General features: G+C 40.7%; 1 protein-coding gene across 1 annotated transcript in view; it reads right to left on the bottom strand.

Annotated features, from left to right (window-relative positions):
- Positions 1-17,238, bottom strand: part of SLF2 (SMC5-SMC6 complex localization factor 2) — a 30,438-nt gene extending 13,200 nt beyond the window's left edge. The window contains exons 1-9 of the mRNA XM_050899146.1: positions 17,129-17,238; positions 12,607-12,650; positions 11,432-12,144; positions 10,391-10,448; positions 7,933-9,092; positions 5,014-5,096; positions 3,943-4,059; positions 3,503-3,670; positions 979-1,081 (exon numbers count right to left, since the gene is read on the bottom strand). Coding sequence (XP_050755103.1) covers positions 979-1,081; positions 3,503-3,670; positions 3,943-4,059; positions 5,014-5,096; positions 7,933-9,092; positions 10,391-10,448; positions 11,432-12,144; positions 12,607-12,650; positions 17,129-17,238 — 2,556 coding nt within the window. The remainder of the gene's footprint in view (positions 1-978; positions 1,082-3,502; positions 3,671-3,942; positions 4,060-5,013; positions 5,097-7,932; positions 9,093-10,390; positions 10,449-11,431; positions 12,145-12,606; positions 12,651-17,128) is intronic.
- Between the last annotated feature and the right edge of the window lie 643 nt (positions 17,239-17,881).

Below are 17,881 nucleotides of genomic sequence, written 5' to 3'. Positions count from 1 at the left end.
TTACAAAAACATGACTATAAACTACAGTTCATGTTTCCTGGAGCACTTCACTAGCCCAGCAAAAAACTCTTCTTTTTCTGCCGCAAGTGCTGGACAGTTTCCTGCTCTGTAAGTGAGCTGAATTGGCTCACACTTCCTCCTTATTAGAGGAACACCAGGGCTCACAGAAGGGATGGAAGGCTATTTTTTACTGGTTGGAGGGAAGGACACGGAGGAGCAAAATGTTTCGCTTTTGGCAAAAGCAGAAAGCCAGTCAACAGACCAAGGCTGCAATTTCACAGGCGGTCCAGCTTTCTTTTTTGTGTCAGGCACTGTTAGAGTGTGGTAAATAATAATAGAATGGAGATTGGAGAGGGGCATTTTTGTGACAGAACAATGTAAGCTCCTGGGGATTTACACACTGACATCTAGAAAGCAGACAGCCACATTTCGTTTAAGAATGGCTCCAGACTTTTTCCTGAGCCATAATGCATGTCGACCTTTTCCAAATGAAAATTATCTGATAATGCAGGTATCCCTGATGATTTAGAAGGTGATATATGTAGAAATGGTACTTTTGCACTTTTGCATACTGCAGCACATACTTTTTTTTTTGAAGGGTAGAAGGAAATGAGATTACATTTGCTTGTGATTTGGCCCACACTATTATATCCTGAAGTCTCTTCTCACCTAGCATGTACTGTGCCCTTTTCAAATGCAGTAACACGTATGAAGATGGAGAGGGACATGCAGCTTTGCAGTCACTCAGAAAGAGCGGAGAAAAAGCTATCCCTAGTGTTTTAACCCTAGTGACAATCAAAGTATTTCAGACTGGAGGACAAATCAGAACCCGGAAAAAAAGATTTTTTTTTTATTTAAAAGTTGTTAACCTAATGCAACAGATTCACCAACTTGTTCTGATTATTCCTGCTACAACTGGCTTCCAGGAAGAATATTATACCTGGATAGAGTATAACTGCATGAATAGCATAGTCTTACCTGGAAAAGCCACTTCAGAATTGGTATGGGACACAAGATACAACTGTAAGCAGAACTTAGAAAACCATTAATAGCTAAAGAAAGCTGCTGTGTTACACCAGAACTGTAAGACAAAGATGGGGGTGGGGAAAGAGGAGAAAAAAAAAAAAAAAAAATTAGTGGTTGAATCAGCACTTTCACAAAAGCTTAAGAACTTCCCCACCCCTCAGATCATCATCAACAGCAAACAAAGATCTGAACATCCAAAACAGATGTTATTCTTACGTTCTCACCTATATGAAATACTATACTAATTAAACCTTATTTGTTATTTAGAACAACTATCTTTTCCTCCAGAATGCCACATTATATAATCTGGAAACATTTGTATTATTAGAGAATAATAGCTTCAAACAAACATTGATTTACACTATCGTACAATGAACATTATGCCTGTTTATACAGACAGACTGCTATGCTCAATGAGACCAGTGAATGAGATTTTTTACTGTCCACTGACTTTTACCAACACTTTTAGAAGAAAAGAGAAAAAAGTTTTTTTGAAATTTTTAAAATAATCTTTTAAATAAAGAGTCTGGAGGCAAACTAAAGCTATTAAAATCAAACAGTCTAATCTCACTGTGCAAACTTGTGAGGTGCAAAAAGTAGCTGTTGGAAGAACAGAAAATATGTCATCTTTATTACTGGATTATTTTAGCTTTAGTCCTCTTTAGAAAGTCAGGTATGTCATAAGCAGCTGAATTAATGATATCCAGTTTCCCACATAACCTTCTTCAGTCTACTCTTGCTCTCACTGTTGAGAGATCTGTGTCCTAACTTCTCCACATACCCTCTACCTGTCTGACTGAGCAAGTGGCTAGGAAGACATCCATGTGCCAACTGGACAGCCAGTACATGCCAGCTGTGCCAACTGTGCAGAATGCATAAGCAATTAAATCATAATTGCCTTCTGCAAGGGATGATTCATTTAATTCTCATTCCTCCAGTCACTGATTTACAAGATGCTTTTGAAGCTTATAGCCTTGTGATCTTCAAAACACATTAATAGAGAGGCCTGAAGCCAAAGGAGTGTATCACAAACATCACTTCCTCAAGAGATAAGGAGAAGCCACCCTCCTCCTCTTCACACCCACAATAGCACATACACATGTATCCAAAATCCTTTAAGATTAAATGAATTCTCTAAGTTTCACTGATGCAAGTTTGGAATAAAATGCCAACTGAAACAACCAGAATTTTTCAGGATTTGCACTTACGGTATTAGGCAAGAATTTGTCCAGCTATTTGTAGCCTGACAGCCTCATAAATATAGAATACAAATCCCTATGAGTTACAGAACAGTTGTTTGTATACACACAGACACACTGCTAGCTCAGTGACTGAATCTAACAGATGTCAGAAATTGTGACTTTCTGCAATCCTCATTAGGTGGAGCCCGAAGTCCCAGGCCCATTCAGGACGAAAACACGTAAAGGTCTTTCAGCAGACATAATGCAACATTAGGAGGTCACAAATCAGTTCACCACAAAGGTCCTCTTTCTGTCTTGGGATAGTTAAGCTTTTGTTCATTATAACATTTCACTTCTGCATTTATCTTCCACAAATTGGTCAGTGATAGCTCAACACAGTAGAAATATGGAAGAGGCCAGAACATCTATTTTTTTCCTTATGTCTCATTTAAGATGTTTTTCAAGAATTCCAGAGGAGGAAAGAAGGAAGCTTCAAGTAACAAGTCACTGTTCTGTAAAGCTAACCTGGAAAGGAGAATTCCAGGGAAAGGGAGTCAGTCTTGCCTACTGTCATGGTTTAACCCCAGCCAGCAACTAAGCACCACACAGCTGCTCCCTCGCTCCCCCCCGGCTCCCAGTGGGATGGGGAGGAGAATTGGGAGAAAAGATAAAACTCATGGGTTGAGATAAGAACAGTTTAATAACTAAAGTAAACTATAATACTAACAATATTCATGATGAAATACAATAATAATCATAATGAAGAAAAGGAATATAACAAAAAAAGAAGAGGGAAAAAAAGGAAAAAAAAAAAAAAGGAAAAAAACCTGTGATGCACAACGCAATTGCTCACCACCCACTCACTCATGCCCAAGCAGCAATCCGCCCCTCCTGGTCAACTCCCCTCCGTTTATATACTAAGCATGACATTCTATGGTATGGAATATCCCTTTGGCTAGTTCGGGTCAGCTGCCCCGGCTCTGCTCCCTCCCAGCTTCTTGTACACCTGCTTGCTGGCAGAGCATGGGAAACTGAAAAGTCCTTAACTTAGGATAAGCGCTACTTAGCAACAACTAAAACATCAGTGTGTTATCAACATTATTCTCACACTAAATCCAAAACAGCACTGTACAAGCTACTAAGAAGAAAATTAACTCTATCCCAGCCAAAACCAGGACACCTACTTAGTAAGACAGAGCTCATTTGCATGCAAAGATACTATTTTATCTTAAAAACTGCTAACACTGAAGAAAATGGTACAAGTAAACACAACAGAGTGAAGAGGATATTCTTACCTAAGGAGGAGCTTCTCTATAGGATTTTGAGGGATGAAGTGAAAATTCCTCAAGTCAAGGTTATGTTGATTGAAGATTTTCCCAGAGGTTGATAAATCAAATATATCTTCTCCAGGGTGGTAGTCAGGTATGGCATGAGCTACTACTGAAAATCTCTTTATAAACGCCCTGTAAAATTCAAAATTGCTTTTATGAATTTAAACATTGAGAGGCTATTTGCTGGTTGAGACAGTTATTTTCAGATGATGAACACATCCGCCTTATGTGAAAGCTGAACTGTTAAAATACAGTAATGTCCAAGAAAATCCACCCAGCCCCGAAAGACAATTAAAAATGGTTCACATTAAACATATTAACAACTGATGGAAAGAGAGAGAGATTAGGAGAAAAAGCTAGAAAAGTGAAGAACTATATTTAATTGGTTTTGGAGTTGGAAGGACCTGTGTTCTTCTGAGAGATCTTCATCTCCACTGGCATTCTCATCATCCTCTCCATTTGAAGAATCAGTTTCCCTTCCTTGTATGTCTTCCTGTAACCGCTTTTCTAGTTCATCTACCCTGAAATAACAGTAGCAGCAGAACATATCATCACCATTTAGTATTTACAACTGAAGACAACAAATTTAAGCTCTGAATGTGAACCTAGGAGTCAGTAGCCAATTACACATGGCAAAAGCATGCGAGACATTGCATCTGCGTAAAACAAAAGCATCTTGCTATTCCAAGATACAAAGTGGATGTTTCCCAAAACCTAACGCATTTCCAACAGCACAATCAATCACTAGGTTGTCAGAGACAAATATGCTCAACCAACTTCTGATAGAATTTTTTGTAATTGCACAAAACTTTCAATCTTCTGGTTGATTTTTTTTTTAAATTTTTTTTTTTTAAAATCATACTAGTATTTTATTTGTTAAATAGTATTAGTTATAGGAGTATTCACTACTCCATAGTCAGTCAGCCCATAGTTACTAGGGTCAGATTCTTTAAACAAAACAGTTAATCACACATATATACCCATCGCCACCACCTGCCATTAGCACATATACCACATTACATTTTCTACCCAAAAGATCTCTTGCAAGAACACTCATTAGTTCTGTTCACTGAACTATGTAACTACTCAGATACCAATAGTCTACACAACTTTGGAAACCAAAACTGAGCTACAAATGCCTTTGAAGAAACTAGTACAGTCAGTCTACATAAATACTTCTATTTCATGCCTGACCAGCAGCTGCTAGCTGGCTCAGCGACCTATAAAGAAGGCATCAGTAAATTTAGTCTGGCTCTTGAGGGGTAGACAGATGTATCACAAATCACTCATTATTGCTTGGAAGGAGCCTGTTATTCAGCTTTTACAGTTAAGCCACCCTTGTAGGTCCCGTCAGATGTACGCTGGTGGCATCAGCAGGCAAAGCTTAGCTTGCTGCTACCCAAACTCCATCAGAGGTAAATCTAAGCTTCTACAACTCCATCCCGAATTTTTAAAAGCAGCTTTAAGAAACAAACCTTTTAGATTCTTCTTTCTCCTTCAAGAGATGTTCTAAGCTGTTCACATACGACACCTGGCTAACAACAGGAGGCTTAGAAAGCTGTAAATGAAATATTAAGAAATTAAAAAAATACCACAAGCTATCAATTCATTCAGTATTAGACAATAAACATAATCAAAATAGAAACAGCTTCCAATTTTAATGATATTTTACCTGAAGATAAAAACGCAAAGGATACCCTGAAAAACAAGACTATTAACAGTTTAGGTTTCTCAATCCCTTGACAATTTTATATAACGGTCAAATCTCTCTCAGTGATTAATTTAGAAAGAGCTGTGCTTCATGATGGATCTGAGCAGCAAAGCAAGTCTCTGCTTCTCTCCCTGGGGCTGACCTCCAGCTAACCTTCAAAGACCATTAGCATCAGAAGCCTTTTACCTCACAGCTTTATTATTATCATCCACTGAGACCCTGGGAATCCCCATTCTCATGCATGAGACAAGAAACTCCAAAAATTATTCAGTACCTCTTTGTTACTTTCAGGAGTCCCTAGAGGGCAAAGCACCAGTGTTTGCTAAATCACCTCCAAAATCATCAGACAAAACAAAGCTTCCAATCAAAATCCTAATATAAACCCAAATTAAGAAGCTAATAAATAGAATTAAAAAACAAAACAACACACAAAGAAAGTCTTCACTGCTAGCAAAATTAGTTTGTTTTTCAGTAGCCAGCATTTTATTCAGCTAGTAGCAAACAACACAGATTTGAAATCTTTTATGACCATGATTCAGTTCTTTGGACAAGCAGTGCCCTTCTGACACCACCTTCTTAAATTGCAAGCCTCTTACCAGTCACAAAGCTTTTTCCTATGAGCTCCTTCATTTTAGAACAAAATTCAGTAAAAGCATACCCTCTCATAGGGGATTTTCTACTACCCAAAGGTAACAGAAGTTAGTTTAACAAGTTAGTGTCCTCCTGCTAATAAAAAAGCCAGTTAATACAGCATTAATTTTTGGTATTCAGAGATACCTTTCAAATGTAACAAGCAGCATGTCTTTGTGTGGGAAATCTTGTGGGAAAGCTGAAGACCTCTTACCTTATTTTATATCTGGTTAATATGTCTAAAACGACTGTTGAACAACTGAGGAATCAAGACTTTATTCCAATGCGCACATATGCCCCTTCTTACATGACAAGAGAAGAATGCTAGTATATGCAAAAACCATGGTCATGGAAATTTTGGGACAGTTCTTAACTCTTTTGTCTTACTTGGCCATTAATTATGCAGAAACAGGACAGGCCAAATGTTGTGGTCACATACATGTTCCACAAACATTTGATCTAGGCTGCATGTGTTTATCAGTCTTAACCATTAATTAGGTAGACATGTTGGTTAAGACTGTGGAATATATATGTAACCACAGAAGTCTGATCTATACGATTCATTATGCAAGCATGCTAAGGACAGATAAAATAACTATGGCTGTTCAACATCTGCGTGCGGAGATAGTAACTCAGTCAACAAACAAACCGTTTCAGAGATTTAAAAACGGGAGGAGAGGAGGACAAGAGTATTTATACAGGTATTCTGCTGCTTGTTTTCTACTGTAGAAAATAGCGGCGGGCTGACCCCAGCCAGCAGCTAAGCACTACACAGCTTGTTCATTTCCCCGCCCAGGGATGCAGGGGAGTTAATAAGAAGAGCAAAAGCAAGAAAACTCATGGGTCGAGATAAAGACAGTTTAATAAGTGAAGGAAGAGGGGATAAGGGGGAAAAGAAAAAGCGATGCAAGGGCAATCACTCAGCACCTCCCACAAGCAGAAGGATGCCCAGCTAGACTCTGAGTAATGGCTACATGCCAGACCAACTCCCCCTGCTTGGTTTTGATTGCTGAGCATGACACTATGTGGCATGGAATATATCCCTTTGGTCATCTGGGGTCAGCTGTCCAGGCTCTGTCCCCTCCCAACTTTTTGACCACTCCGGCCTACTCACTGTGGGGGCAGAGTGGGAAGAAGAGAAAGCCTTGATGCTCAGCAAGTATTGCTCTGCAATAGCAAAAGACTGGTCTCTTATCAACACTGTTTTTGTCCGAAACACACAGCACCATACAGCTGTTATGAAGAAAATTAACTCCAACCCAGCCAGATTCTGTACAAAATCTTTTTATTTAAATGCAGCCATTTCTAACCTGTACCAACTTTGTCAGGAATGCCACACTAAGTCCTACTGCAGGACCTTCCTAATTAAAACATTATTTTACCATAAAACTTCAAAATGACTACTTATTTGACAAGCTGTTATTAAACAAATAGGCTAACTTTTAAAAACACAGATCAAGTCATCACCATAATATCCTGTAAACTGGGATTCAAACACTTCATCTATCCCTTGTGAGCAGAACAGTCATTGAGCTGTTTGAAATCCTTTCTAAAATATTTCCAATTTCCATGAAATTCAACCTCAAAGAAAACATCACACTTACAGATCAAGAACTTGTACGCAGATTTCTGACAATCACACACTGTGACAAGGATATATGACCGGAGTCTAGCACACAGACCTTTCAACGTCTACATCAATTCCCTCTAGTTCAACTCATAAAAATCTTACCTGATCAGGAAAATGAAAACATTAGACCCCACAACCTCCTGCCTTTTTCTTTAGGGGAAAAAAGCAAAAACAGAACCACCGAAAGCCATACAGCTAACGCAATCCGGCTGCACAAACCATCTTTCAACCATTCCAAGGACAAGCACACTAACAAGCACACCCTTTCTCTGACCACATTGCACTGTACAGCATAGGACCCTGAAGCTGAGTAACCAATTTTGCAGGCAAATAACTCGCATTATGAATAAAGGAAAAAATCATACAAAAACCACAACATAATAAAGCTGATGCAATGCTTTTTTTTGTTTTTTAGCCACTTACATGAAGCTTCAGTAATGGCGTCATGGTGACCTGAGAAAAACTGTCAAGACAAGATTCTTCCAGGGTTCCTGCCTGTGGCTTGGGACTTGAAGAGAGAATTTCTTGCAGTGGCATGAATACTTCTTCTTCATCATCATCATCATCTAGATTACATTCCAAACTCTCATCTTCACTATCAAAGCCACTTTTTGATTTTCCATTCAACTTGGACTCGTCTGTACAGGCGCTTTCAACTTTTAACTCTTCTGTGAGTTGTGAAGACATATGGCCGCTGTCCATGCACCCTTCTTTAAAAGACAACGAACAGGTAACACTTTTACCAGCCTCTTCTGAGAGTGCAAGTTTCCCAGAACCTTCCACTGAACAAGAATCAGAAGCATTTTCTGAAGTCTTGTCTTCTGTTTTTGAAAAACTGTTGCTGGATTGAATACTGTAAGCTTTATTGTGTGCACATATTTCTGGTCTTTTCCCATCTTCCTCTTTGTTAGCATCCAATACCTGAGATAAGCCAGCATTCTGAAGATGAGGTTTCACACCTTTTGTTTGCGTTAAGTCGTGGAGAGAAGGCAACACAGTACTTTTTTCCTGAGAAAAAGGAAGGGACTTTTCCAAGAAAAAGCATGAGTTAGCCACCTGCAATTGATTCTCTTTGGTATCCACAACAGAAATGTGGTTATTTTTACCAGGACTGTGTGCAGAATATGAAGATGACAAACCTACAGAGGAGTAACTATCTTTCTCATTTTCATTGCTTGAGTTCAGGTATTCCTCTGGAAGAGCAGGATCATGTCTAGGTAGAGCAGCAGCCTCCATTAGTTGCAGAACATCACCACAAGTAGACTTTAGAAGGATATTTTTTACAAAGTCAGACTTCCTATTTTTGCATTTTGCAGATGATCTACTAAAAGCAGGATCATTCAAACTTGATACTTCAGATTGATTTGAACTGTCTGCATCCACACTCATGGCAGCACGTTTTCTTTTCCCAGTAAAGTCTATTTGTTTGGATCGCCCAGAACACATCTTAGAACTAAGGCAGCATGAAGGAACAGACTGGCTCTTGCACATACCAGCGGCCATCTCAGATGACTTTCTCGGTGCATTTGGAGAAGATGCCTCATGTTTTGAAACCTGCTTCGGCTTTGGTTGAGATGGGTTATCTATGAAGTGTTTAAGAAAAAAGTAAACCACTGTTGTCAGGTTTAAAAAATATTAAAAAAAAATAAAATCAAAACCATAACAGCTTACCCTTTAAAAAATTAACTTCTGTTTTTAAGTCAACTATGACTGAAATTTTTATCAGAAACTACAATACTTCCATTCTGCTTCAATACAGTGGAACACAATTAAGATTTAGCTGATACTGTACTGTTATGTTATTATTGTAACTAACTCGGAAATGAAATTAAATCCTTTTATTTTAAAGCAATGCAGTAGCCACAGTAGAACACTTTTCCTATACACTAGAATCAAACAGTCTTTGGAAACAGACAATAGCCCAGTTGAGGTATGGGACTGGAAGAAAGTCTCTGTAATTACATATTATGGTTATAAATAATGAACAGTATGAAAAGTATTTTGGAAGTACTGGAATAATTTTAACAGTGGTCATAAAAAAGCATTCAGAATATGAAGAAATCTGTTTTCAGGCTATGGTTCTATGGCACCAGAGCCCACCTTCCTCACCATGCTTTTCTGCTTCCTGCCTCAAGCTGGCACCAGCACCTGCACACTTCATGGCAAGCTACTTCACGGAGCTGATGTGGCTGAGAACTTCCCAAATCAATTTTCAGCCAGATCAGCTCATCGCACCGCTGGCCAAGTCCCTGTGCTAGCATAGGCAGAAAGTGAAGCATAGCGGCAGTGTCTGATAGGTTTACACAGCCATGGACCCACAACATGGGAATACTCTCCTTGTTTTGGGTTCCCTCCCTCTTTTTTTTTTTTTTTTTAAATCATCCTACTGACCTAGCTCAAGCTTCTATTCACGTGAGCTTTTTATATTCAGTTCTACCTACTGTAGAACAAAATTATGTGGTTAAAAGGGACAAAAAGCAACAAGAATACCAGCTAAACTTTAGTGTTTGATTCAACAAGAATGTTCTTTTTGGATTAAGCTGAAAGGCAAAATTTGTTAATCTCCACAGTGAACGTGGATTTTCCAAAATGCAAGAGAAACCATAAAAATAATCAGGGATTACGGTCTTAAGACAAAGAAATATCATGACTTCTAACTAAGTTACAAACAATCTCTTTTTCACTAAAATCCCAAATTACTTTTAAACCTCTTCAAGCTTGCCATATTATTAGAAATAACCTTCACTATACAGCAGTAATTTTTTTTTGAGAGAGAGAAAACAGAAGAACATAACTTCAAGAAAAAAAAGCCATTAAAAAGAGACACAAAGTGACGAATCTGATCGTTTAATTAATTCCATATTTTCAGCGCTGCTTCTACCTGAGGCAGTCTCCCTTGAACCAGAATGTGGTATTTTTTGTAAAGGACATCCATTTCCCTAAAATAAAGGCAGAGAAAATAAAAAAGTTAATCGTTAATAGTTAATAATCCTTTTTAAAACCAGGATGTTGAGATCTTGAGCCAAGTGTTGAATCCAGCACAGACTTAGTTCCACACACACCCAGAAATATGGTAATATACTTCATTTCAAGACAAACTTAAAATACAGCTGCAAAGATCTCAACAAAAGGACTCTCCACAACCCTAATTTTATATCTTTTCTTCAGATTGGCCTCCGGTTCTGAATCTCTCCACTTTTAGGGCCATTAGCCACTTGCGGCAACATAGCCCAGCTGGCTTTCCTCAAACAAGTCATTAGGAACTTAAATAACAAAATGACAGAAAGCACAGACAAGCAAATACAGAGGGAGGGGTGCTAAGGAGAAAAAGAAACACAAGCTAAACAATCTTTGTTGTTCCATTCATAGCGCTTTATGGAGGCACACATAATGATCTTCCTTGCAAGTAACCAGCAACCTCTCAAGGAGTTTTCTTGGTTGGTAAAAAAGTGAATATAATTCAACCTGTAATGAAATACTACATACTTAATAGGACCATTCCCACCTCTATCTAAATACAGTGGCTTCAGTGCATAAATCTGAACTGCTATTAATTGCAACTTCTAACTAGCAGAAATTTGCCAGGCTGTTCCCTACACTACATTGTAAGAAAACACAAGGTTATAAGACATTTAAGATAATGACACTTTTTTCTACAAAATACAATTTAAAGTTACAACTTCCATTGCATTTCCATGCTTGCATCTAACCCAGGATTTCTCTTTTATTGTAGAATAAGAACCAACTTACCCAAGCATTACCTAAAATTTACAGAGGAATAGCAAAACAGCATAAACTTTTGTCACATTTGAAAAAGGCAGCACCAAGAATCTCATCCTACATTGAAAAAGGAGGCGGGGGGAGAGAATCACACACACAATGGGTCACTGATTTCCACCTCTTCCAACCCTTGTAAACACACCTGATATGATACACTTGTTCCTGAGAATGGCTTTACAGTATGTGGCTTAGATTGTTTCATTCTATGTTTCTTCCGCTTCCTGTCTCTGCAGAGGGCTTCCAGTGACAATCTAAATTCAGAGTCAGTTGGAGTGCAGGGCAATTTCATGGGAAGACCTGGATTTTGGCACAGAGATGTGTTGTTCACAGTGCCATTATTTCTAGCACAGGCTTTTTGAGTATCAGCTTCCGATGATGAAAGCCATTTGTCAGAGTCTGAACTGGTATCTTCTAGATCCATACGGTCAGTTTTCTCTTCCCAACTATTTCCACAAGACAATGGTGTTCTTGTTACACCCAGACACTTTTCATTTCTTCCCTGTTCTGACTTGACAGTTTTATCGGTTTTGGCCAACAAACAGCTGCGAGACCCTGCGGTAACAAGGAGTTTTTGAATCACTACTTTTGGGTACAATGAACCCAGTGCCTTGCATGCTCTGCCATTCTCTAAAATGTTTACACTGTCCTTTTTCTCCCTAATTCCTCTCCGAAAGGCATCCAACACAGGACTTGTGTTTGGTGTTTGGTCTGGCATCTTTTTTCTTCTGACCTTCTTTGGAGAAGATATTTTCTTTTCAAAACGTTCAGCACATAAAACTGACAGTCCGATTCCTGCATCTTTTACATTTCCTCTGTCTGGTGAACACAACACAGTTCTGTCTTTATGGCCAAGGTCTAAGAGAGAAAAGACAAGACAAATTATTCACAATCACAATATTGGAAAAAAAAAATCTTATTGGACTGTATTACTTGATATTTTATCTCTCTCTCACACGCAATCCAAAAGGAATTTACTTAATCATTTAGTTTTGCTAGTGCCATGCGATTTATTTCACATCAAAGAATTGCATGATCTATGTCACAGCTTCAGTTGTTATAAACAATCTAGCTTAAGCATGAGACAATAACTTGAAATAATAATTACATCACTATTTAAAAGAAATTAATTTTAATAGGAAATTAACGTTTTCAGTTACGTTACTAGAAAAAATTTTAAACATGCACATTTTGATATATCTGGTAAGCTATACTCATTATATTGCTGCTCCGATTTGGAATGAGATTGGACTATACTTCTGAACACTTATATAATTAAAATTCATATAAAAATCTTCCATTTAAAAAACATGTATTTACCTTGGTTTAAAACTGGTTTGAAGAACTCTGTAATGGTCTGGTTTCTGAAGAGAAAACATAACTTTATCTTTTTAAAAGAACAATACCTAAATGCCCATACAGTGAATATTGATAAAATGCTGTAATTTATTTCTGCAGATTTTTTTTTAATGCCAGCAGCTCTTATTTCTGATAGATCAGAGAAAGCATCATTATCCTCATCGCCTTCTAGCCTTCACTCTGCTTGGCTAATGAAGCCAACCTATCAGTTTCCTCACTCAAACCGTTTCCTTTATCATCCTAGTAAGTCTTAACCATCCTTCCCACTTAAACTAAGCTTTCTTAAATGGGACTGACCTCACCTGTATCCAGTATTCTAGATAAGACCTCACCAGTACCTTATGTGATGGCATTAACAACTTCCCCATCTCCACTGTCAACACTTTGAGCTGGTAACTTCTACTGTAATTTTTTTTTTTTTTTTTAAGGTGTTATAGTGGTAAGCAGCTGGCCTTATCAATACCATCAGTGACCAAACCCTCTTCGATGCATTATTAGTTGCAATCAAGTCTAACCACAAAGTTCTATCTGCAAGTTGTAAAGTTCAACTAATCCTGTAACTTTCTTCTTGTTGTCCAAAACCCTTTGTGCACTACTGTTGCTTTTTTCACACATGTGGTGCCAGGCTGTGATGCAAATTCCTATCTGCACTATTATCAGACTTCTCAGCAGGAACTTGTACCAGCACTGCCCCTTAACAAAATACACGTGTCAGTGGCCTCCCTCCCAGCACACGTTACGGGCATCTTCTGGCTTCCAACAGAAATAGCAGTCTACAGCCATCTTATTTTTACACATACACAAGATAATTAATAGCTTTATATCAGAGGTGTTTTCTCTGGGAAGAGTAAGTAGGACGTGAGAACACCAAGGCATTTCTCCATGAAAGAATGTCACTTCTAAAAATGGGCAGATTGTCTGAGTAACGTACAATTTGAACATTAAAATACATCAAGAACTATGAACTTGCTATCTTCATCTTCTCCCGCGCAGCAAGGAAGTTTACTAACGACTTCAAGACTATATTTATGCTTGTTTTGGAAGTGTTTCTTCAAGTTCCAACAAGATATTGGTGTGAGAAAGCAAGAATAATACAGATTCGTTTAAGACCTTCTTCCACCTTTTGTAATCTTTCTGTGCCTTCCAAAAGAAAGCTATATTGTTACTGTCAGTGTAACGGTGATTACAAAGGCAAAACTTATTTATTCCAGATTCTAAGCTAACATATTCAAGCATCCATACATGACTGTGCTTTCACAGACTCAATAACCATTTTGAAGTTCAGGCCAGAAGAACCCACTGCTCACTTGTTCAAACTAAACTTGGATTTAATTTTGAATCTTTCCGTAAGCTTGTTACTTTCACTTTTGCATTTTCTAACACGGCTTCTGCATTTTTAGCACCTACACAAATACAAAAAGCTGTTTATAATGCACTGATACTTCTTTAAGCAGGCTGCTGACAAGCAATGATGTTTGAGAATACTGTAACTCAGTGAAAAGCCACCTGTAATCAGAATACGCGAGTGCATAGAACCGCCTTTTTGGCTTACCAAAGAGAGCAGAAAAACTACTTGTCAAAGACTACTTGCCTCCAACGTGTCCCAGCTTAATTTGACATAAGCCAAAATACGCCCATTCTTCCCACATGCTGAAGCAAAAGGGTCCCCAAATTTCAGTTCAACAGAAGAATCAAAAGGCTAAATTGCAGGTTTATTCGCTGTTATTGCCGTTGCTGACTGATTTGTCTTTCCGACCCAGACCACCTCCCACTCTGACCTCACCTTCTCACGGCAAGGCTCTCTCCGCCTTGCATTCCTCACGACACTCCCAATGCTTGCTTGCGACTGCTCTCGCAGCTGCAAAATCATCCCATGCCCACAGCTTTCTGCATTGCATATCTTTCCAAAACCCTTCTATTTTCCTAACTAAGAAACTGTACTTCTTCCTTCCAGGTTAAAGCCCCATCTGCAATACCAACCACTGTTGGCAGTCCAAATCTCATCTTCTGTTACCTCTCTGCACTTGAATCTTGAAGACAAATCAAAACCAAACCCAAAGCCTTCTGCTATCTTCTTCCTTCTTTCCACAGCCACTGATTTTGAACGACTGCATATCTCCCTCCCACATCCACTATCTCATTGTTGTATCTTTTTGCTGTCTTTTACTCTAAATGCTAGAGCTTTGTAACAAAATCCGTGTTTGTTCCATAATTATAAAAAGCCTTGTATAACATAATTGAGAGAATGGAGGCACCGCTGCTAAAAAAAAAGGCTTTTTTTGTTTTCTCCCTGGGATAAAAGTTAACTTGAATGGAAAGTGATTTGTCTTAGACTATTTGTTTTAAAGTGCTTATCCATTGACATTTTCTACTTTGCAATTCTGCTTTTTGGAAGTGCAAGGGATAGGAACTGTCCAACTAAAAATAATTTCTCAAGTGCTGTATTGTATCTGTCTCAGACAAGGAAGTGTACTAGAAACTTCGAACAAAAGCAAAGGGTGAAAAAAAAAATAAAGCATGTGATACAGTACAAGGAAGAACACGAGGAAGTACTGGGCTTTCCAACCTGCTTTTCATATATATGAAAGTACAAAAAGAACATGTGATTTTCTATGTGAACAGGACCATAACTGTTCACAAACTATTCACAGGAGAATTTCCACTATTGTTTTACTAAGAGGTCAAATAATCAGCCCTAAAAGAATGAAGAACTGATGAAGCAACAATAATTACTGGTTTTCACTCTTTTTTTACCTGACATGAAAGTCACAGTTGTTTAACGTATCTTTGTCAACAACCACAAAGCTCCGGTTAACACTTTTCAGCAAAATATATAAATTCAGGAAAACATATTTATCCCCACTAAAAATTATTCCACCATTTTTTGTGAAATCTCATCTTAACTGGGACGCCAGGGAGACCACTAAAAAACCCAGATAAGAAGAGGCAAAACCCATAAATACATGATCTCACTTAACAAAGAAAAAAGCTACACAGCCAGGAGACGCACCTAACAGACCTTACAGGTCTTTCAAAATTAAGGGCACAACCTGCATGAAAGAGGGAGGGAGGAAATTCTTTCACTTTTTAAAAAGACAAACCCCTGAGTATTCTTTAAAAGTAATTAGTGTTTACAGCCATATCAGTGGTTATCTCTGATTGGATAAAAACTGCACTTTTAAAAATCTGTGCTGGAAACACTAGCAATAGCTCAGAGAAAGCAAAGCCACACAACATAGGAATAAACTACAAAATGTTACTACATCTTTGACGAAATGGAGCATCTTGAAAAGCACTGTAGAAATAACAACCAAAAAAAAAAAAACCAACAACAAAACAACCCAGAACAGAAAGTCACACATAAAACCTCACAACTGTCTTTTAGATGACTGCAGCAAAACCAAAACACAAAGTAGTTTCACTTTCCTGGGCAAGAAGTAACACAGAAGAGAAACGGAACTTTTACCTTCTCCCTTTCCTCCAAATGTCAGGGCTATCAAAAAAAGAGTATCAGCAGAAATGAACAAAACAAGGTGCTGTTAATGGCGTAAGAAAATTACGACTTGCCTCATAGCGCAAGAAACTAAACTTACTTAACTCGGCAGCCTCTGAAAAACCTCATCAAGTCTTTGGCAGAATTTGGATTTCTAGTTGGTAGAGAGGTTTGTCATGTCTAAAAACTGTCATTGACAGCCACTGCCTTCATCGGAGATCTTGTCTTCCAGCACCATTAGCAGTACAGTTCACAGCTGGAACAAGCTTGAAAGCTGAATCAATGACAACTGAAGTTCTTTAGGTCTTTAGAGCCAAACTGCTGAAGCCTACCTAGCTCTACAGGTAGACTTGCTAACAAACACCGAGACAGAAGACGGGAGAATATATGGGTACACATGGGAGAACTCATGTATTTTGAATGATGTGCTGGATACAAGTCAGTACTTAGCCTGACATTTTCTTCAGTTTCCTTGTATGCTGTCAGGTTGCCTGGCTATCAGGCTCCTTTCACCTTGGTCAACAAACTATCAGCACCACATGAAAACAAGGGCCAGCGCCTCAGGGCTGGAACTCCCAGTGGTGCGAGTACAGATGAGGAGGGCACCGGCCGCCCCTCACGGCTGGCACACCGCTGTGCTCCCTGACAGCCTCACACCCCCATCTGCCAAGCCTGGCCGGGACTGAAAGGCGGGAGCTGGGAACACCACCGCGAAGCTCCCGCAGCCGCCGGCCACCCTCAAAGCGGCCTCGGCCCCCGGCCATGGCGCCATCCCCTCCTCCCGCGCCCGCCGCGGTGCACGCCGGGAGCCGCCCGCCGGGGGCGCCCCCTGCCGGAGGCGCGGTGCACGCTGGGAGCACCCCTCCGCCCCGGGAGGCGCGGTGCACGCCGGGAGCGGAGAGGCGCCCCGCTAGGCGGGCGCGGTACCTGGCGGCGGCCGCAGCCACCTCCCACACCCCCGTTCGCCCCTCAGCCGCTCCCTGCCGGTACCTGAAGTCTTGGGCCGTCTCTCTGGCCGCGACCGCCAGCGTAAAATGGCGTCGGGACCTGGTGACGGACGGGCTCGACGACGGCACGCCCACGCCGAGCGGCCGGGTCATGGCGCGGGTTGCCCGGCTGACCCCGCGCGGCGGAGGGGAACAGGGATATCGGCCGCTCCCGGCACCATAGCAAAGGCCGCCGGCCGGAGCGACCCTCACCTCCGGGGCTGCGGGCGGGAGACGACGGGGATGGGTTTTTTTAGGCTCGGTCACTGATTGGCTGAGCGGCTGAAGGAGTAGAGCCTCCCGTTGGTTCTTTGCCGCCAGGGGCGGGACGGGGAGACGGAGCGCGGTTGTGATTGGCTGTGAAGAGAGCGGGAGGTGGGAGCGTCCTTCCGCGGCCGGAGGAGGAAGGGCTGTTTGGCGCCTTGGTCTCGTGCCACTCACCCCCCCCACCCCCCACCCCATTCCCGCTCTCTGATTGGTGCGCGCGGGGCGGGCCCCACCCCCGGCGCGAGCGGGAGGCACCGCCCGCCTCCGTCCCCCACCCCCGGCGCGAGCGGGAGGCACCGCCCGCCTCCGTCCCCGCCTCACGGGAGCGTCTCGGCCGCCCCACCGCGGCCCTGGTCCCGCACCCCGCGGCCCCTGCCACCTTCCTCCTTGCCGGAGGCCTGCGGCGGCCAGTCTCCTCTCAGGGAGGGCGCCCTCGGCCTGGGGCACGCTCGGGGGGATTCCTCTGCGAGCAGAAGTGTCCTGTGAGGAA

Source organism: Gymnogyps californianus, chromosome 6 (genome assembly GCF_018139145.2).
Source record: "Gymnogyps californianus isolate 813 chromosome 6, ASM1813914v2, whole genome shotgun sequence".
NCBI classification, from domain to species: Eukaryota; Metazoa; Chordata; class Aves; order Accipitriformes; family Cathartidae; genus Gymnogyps; species Gymnogyps californianus.
The sequence above is the reverse complement of the archived record's forward strand: the minus strand, read 5'-3'. Positions and strand labels throughout refer to the sequence as shown.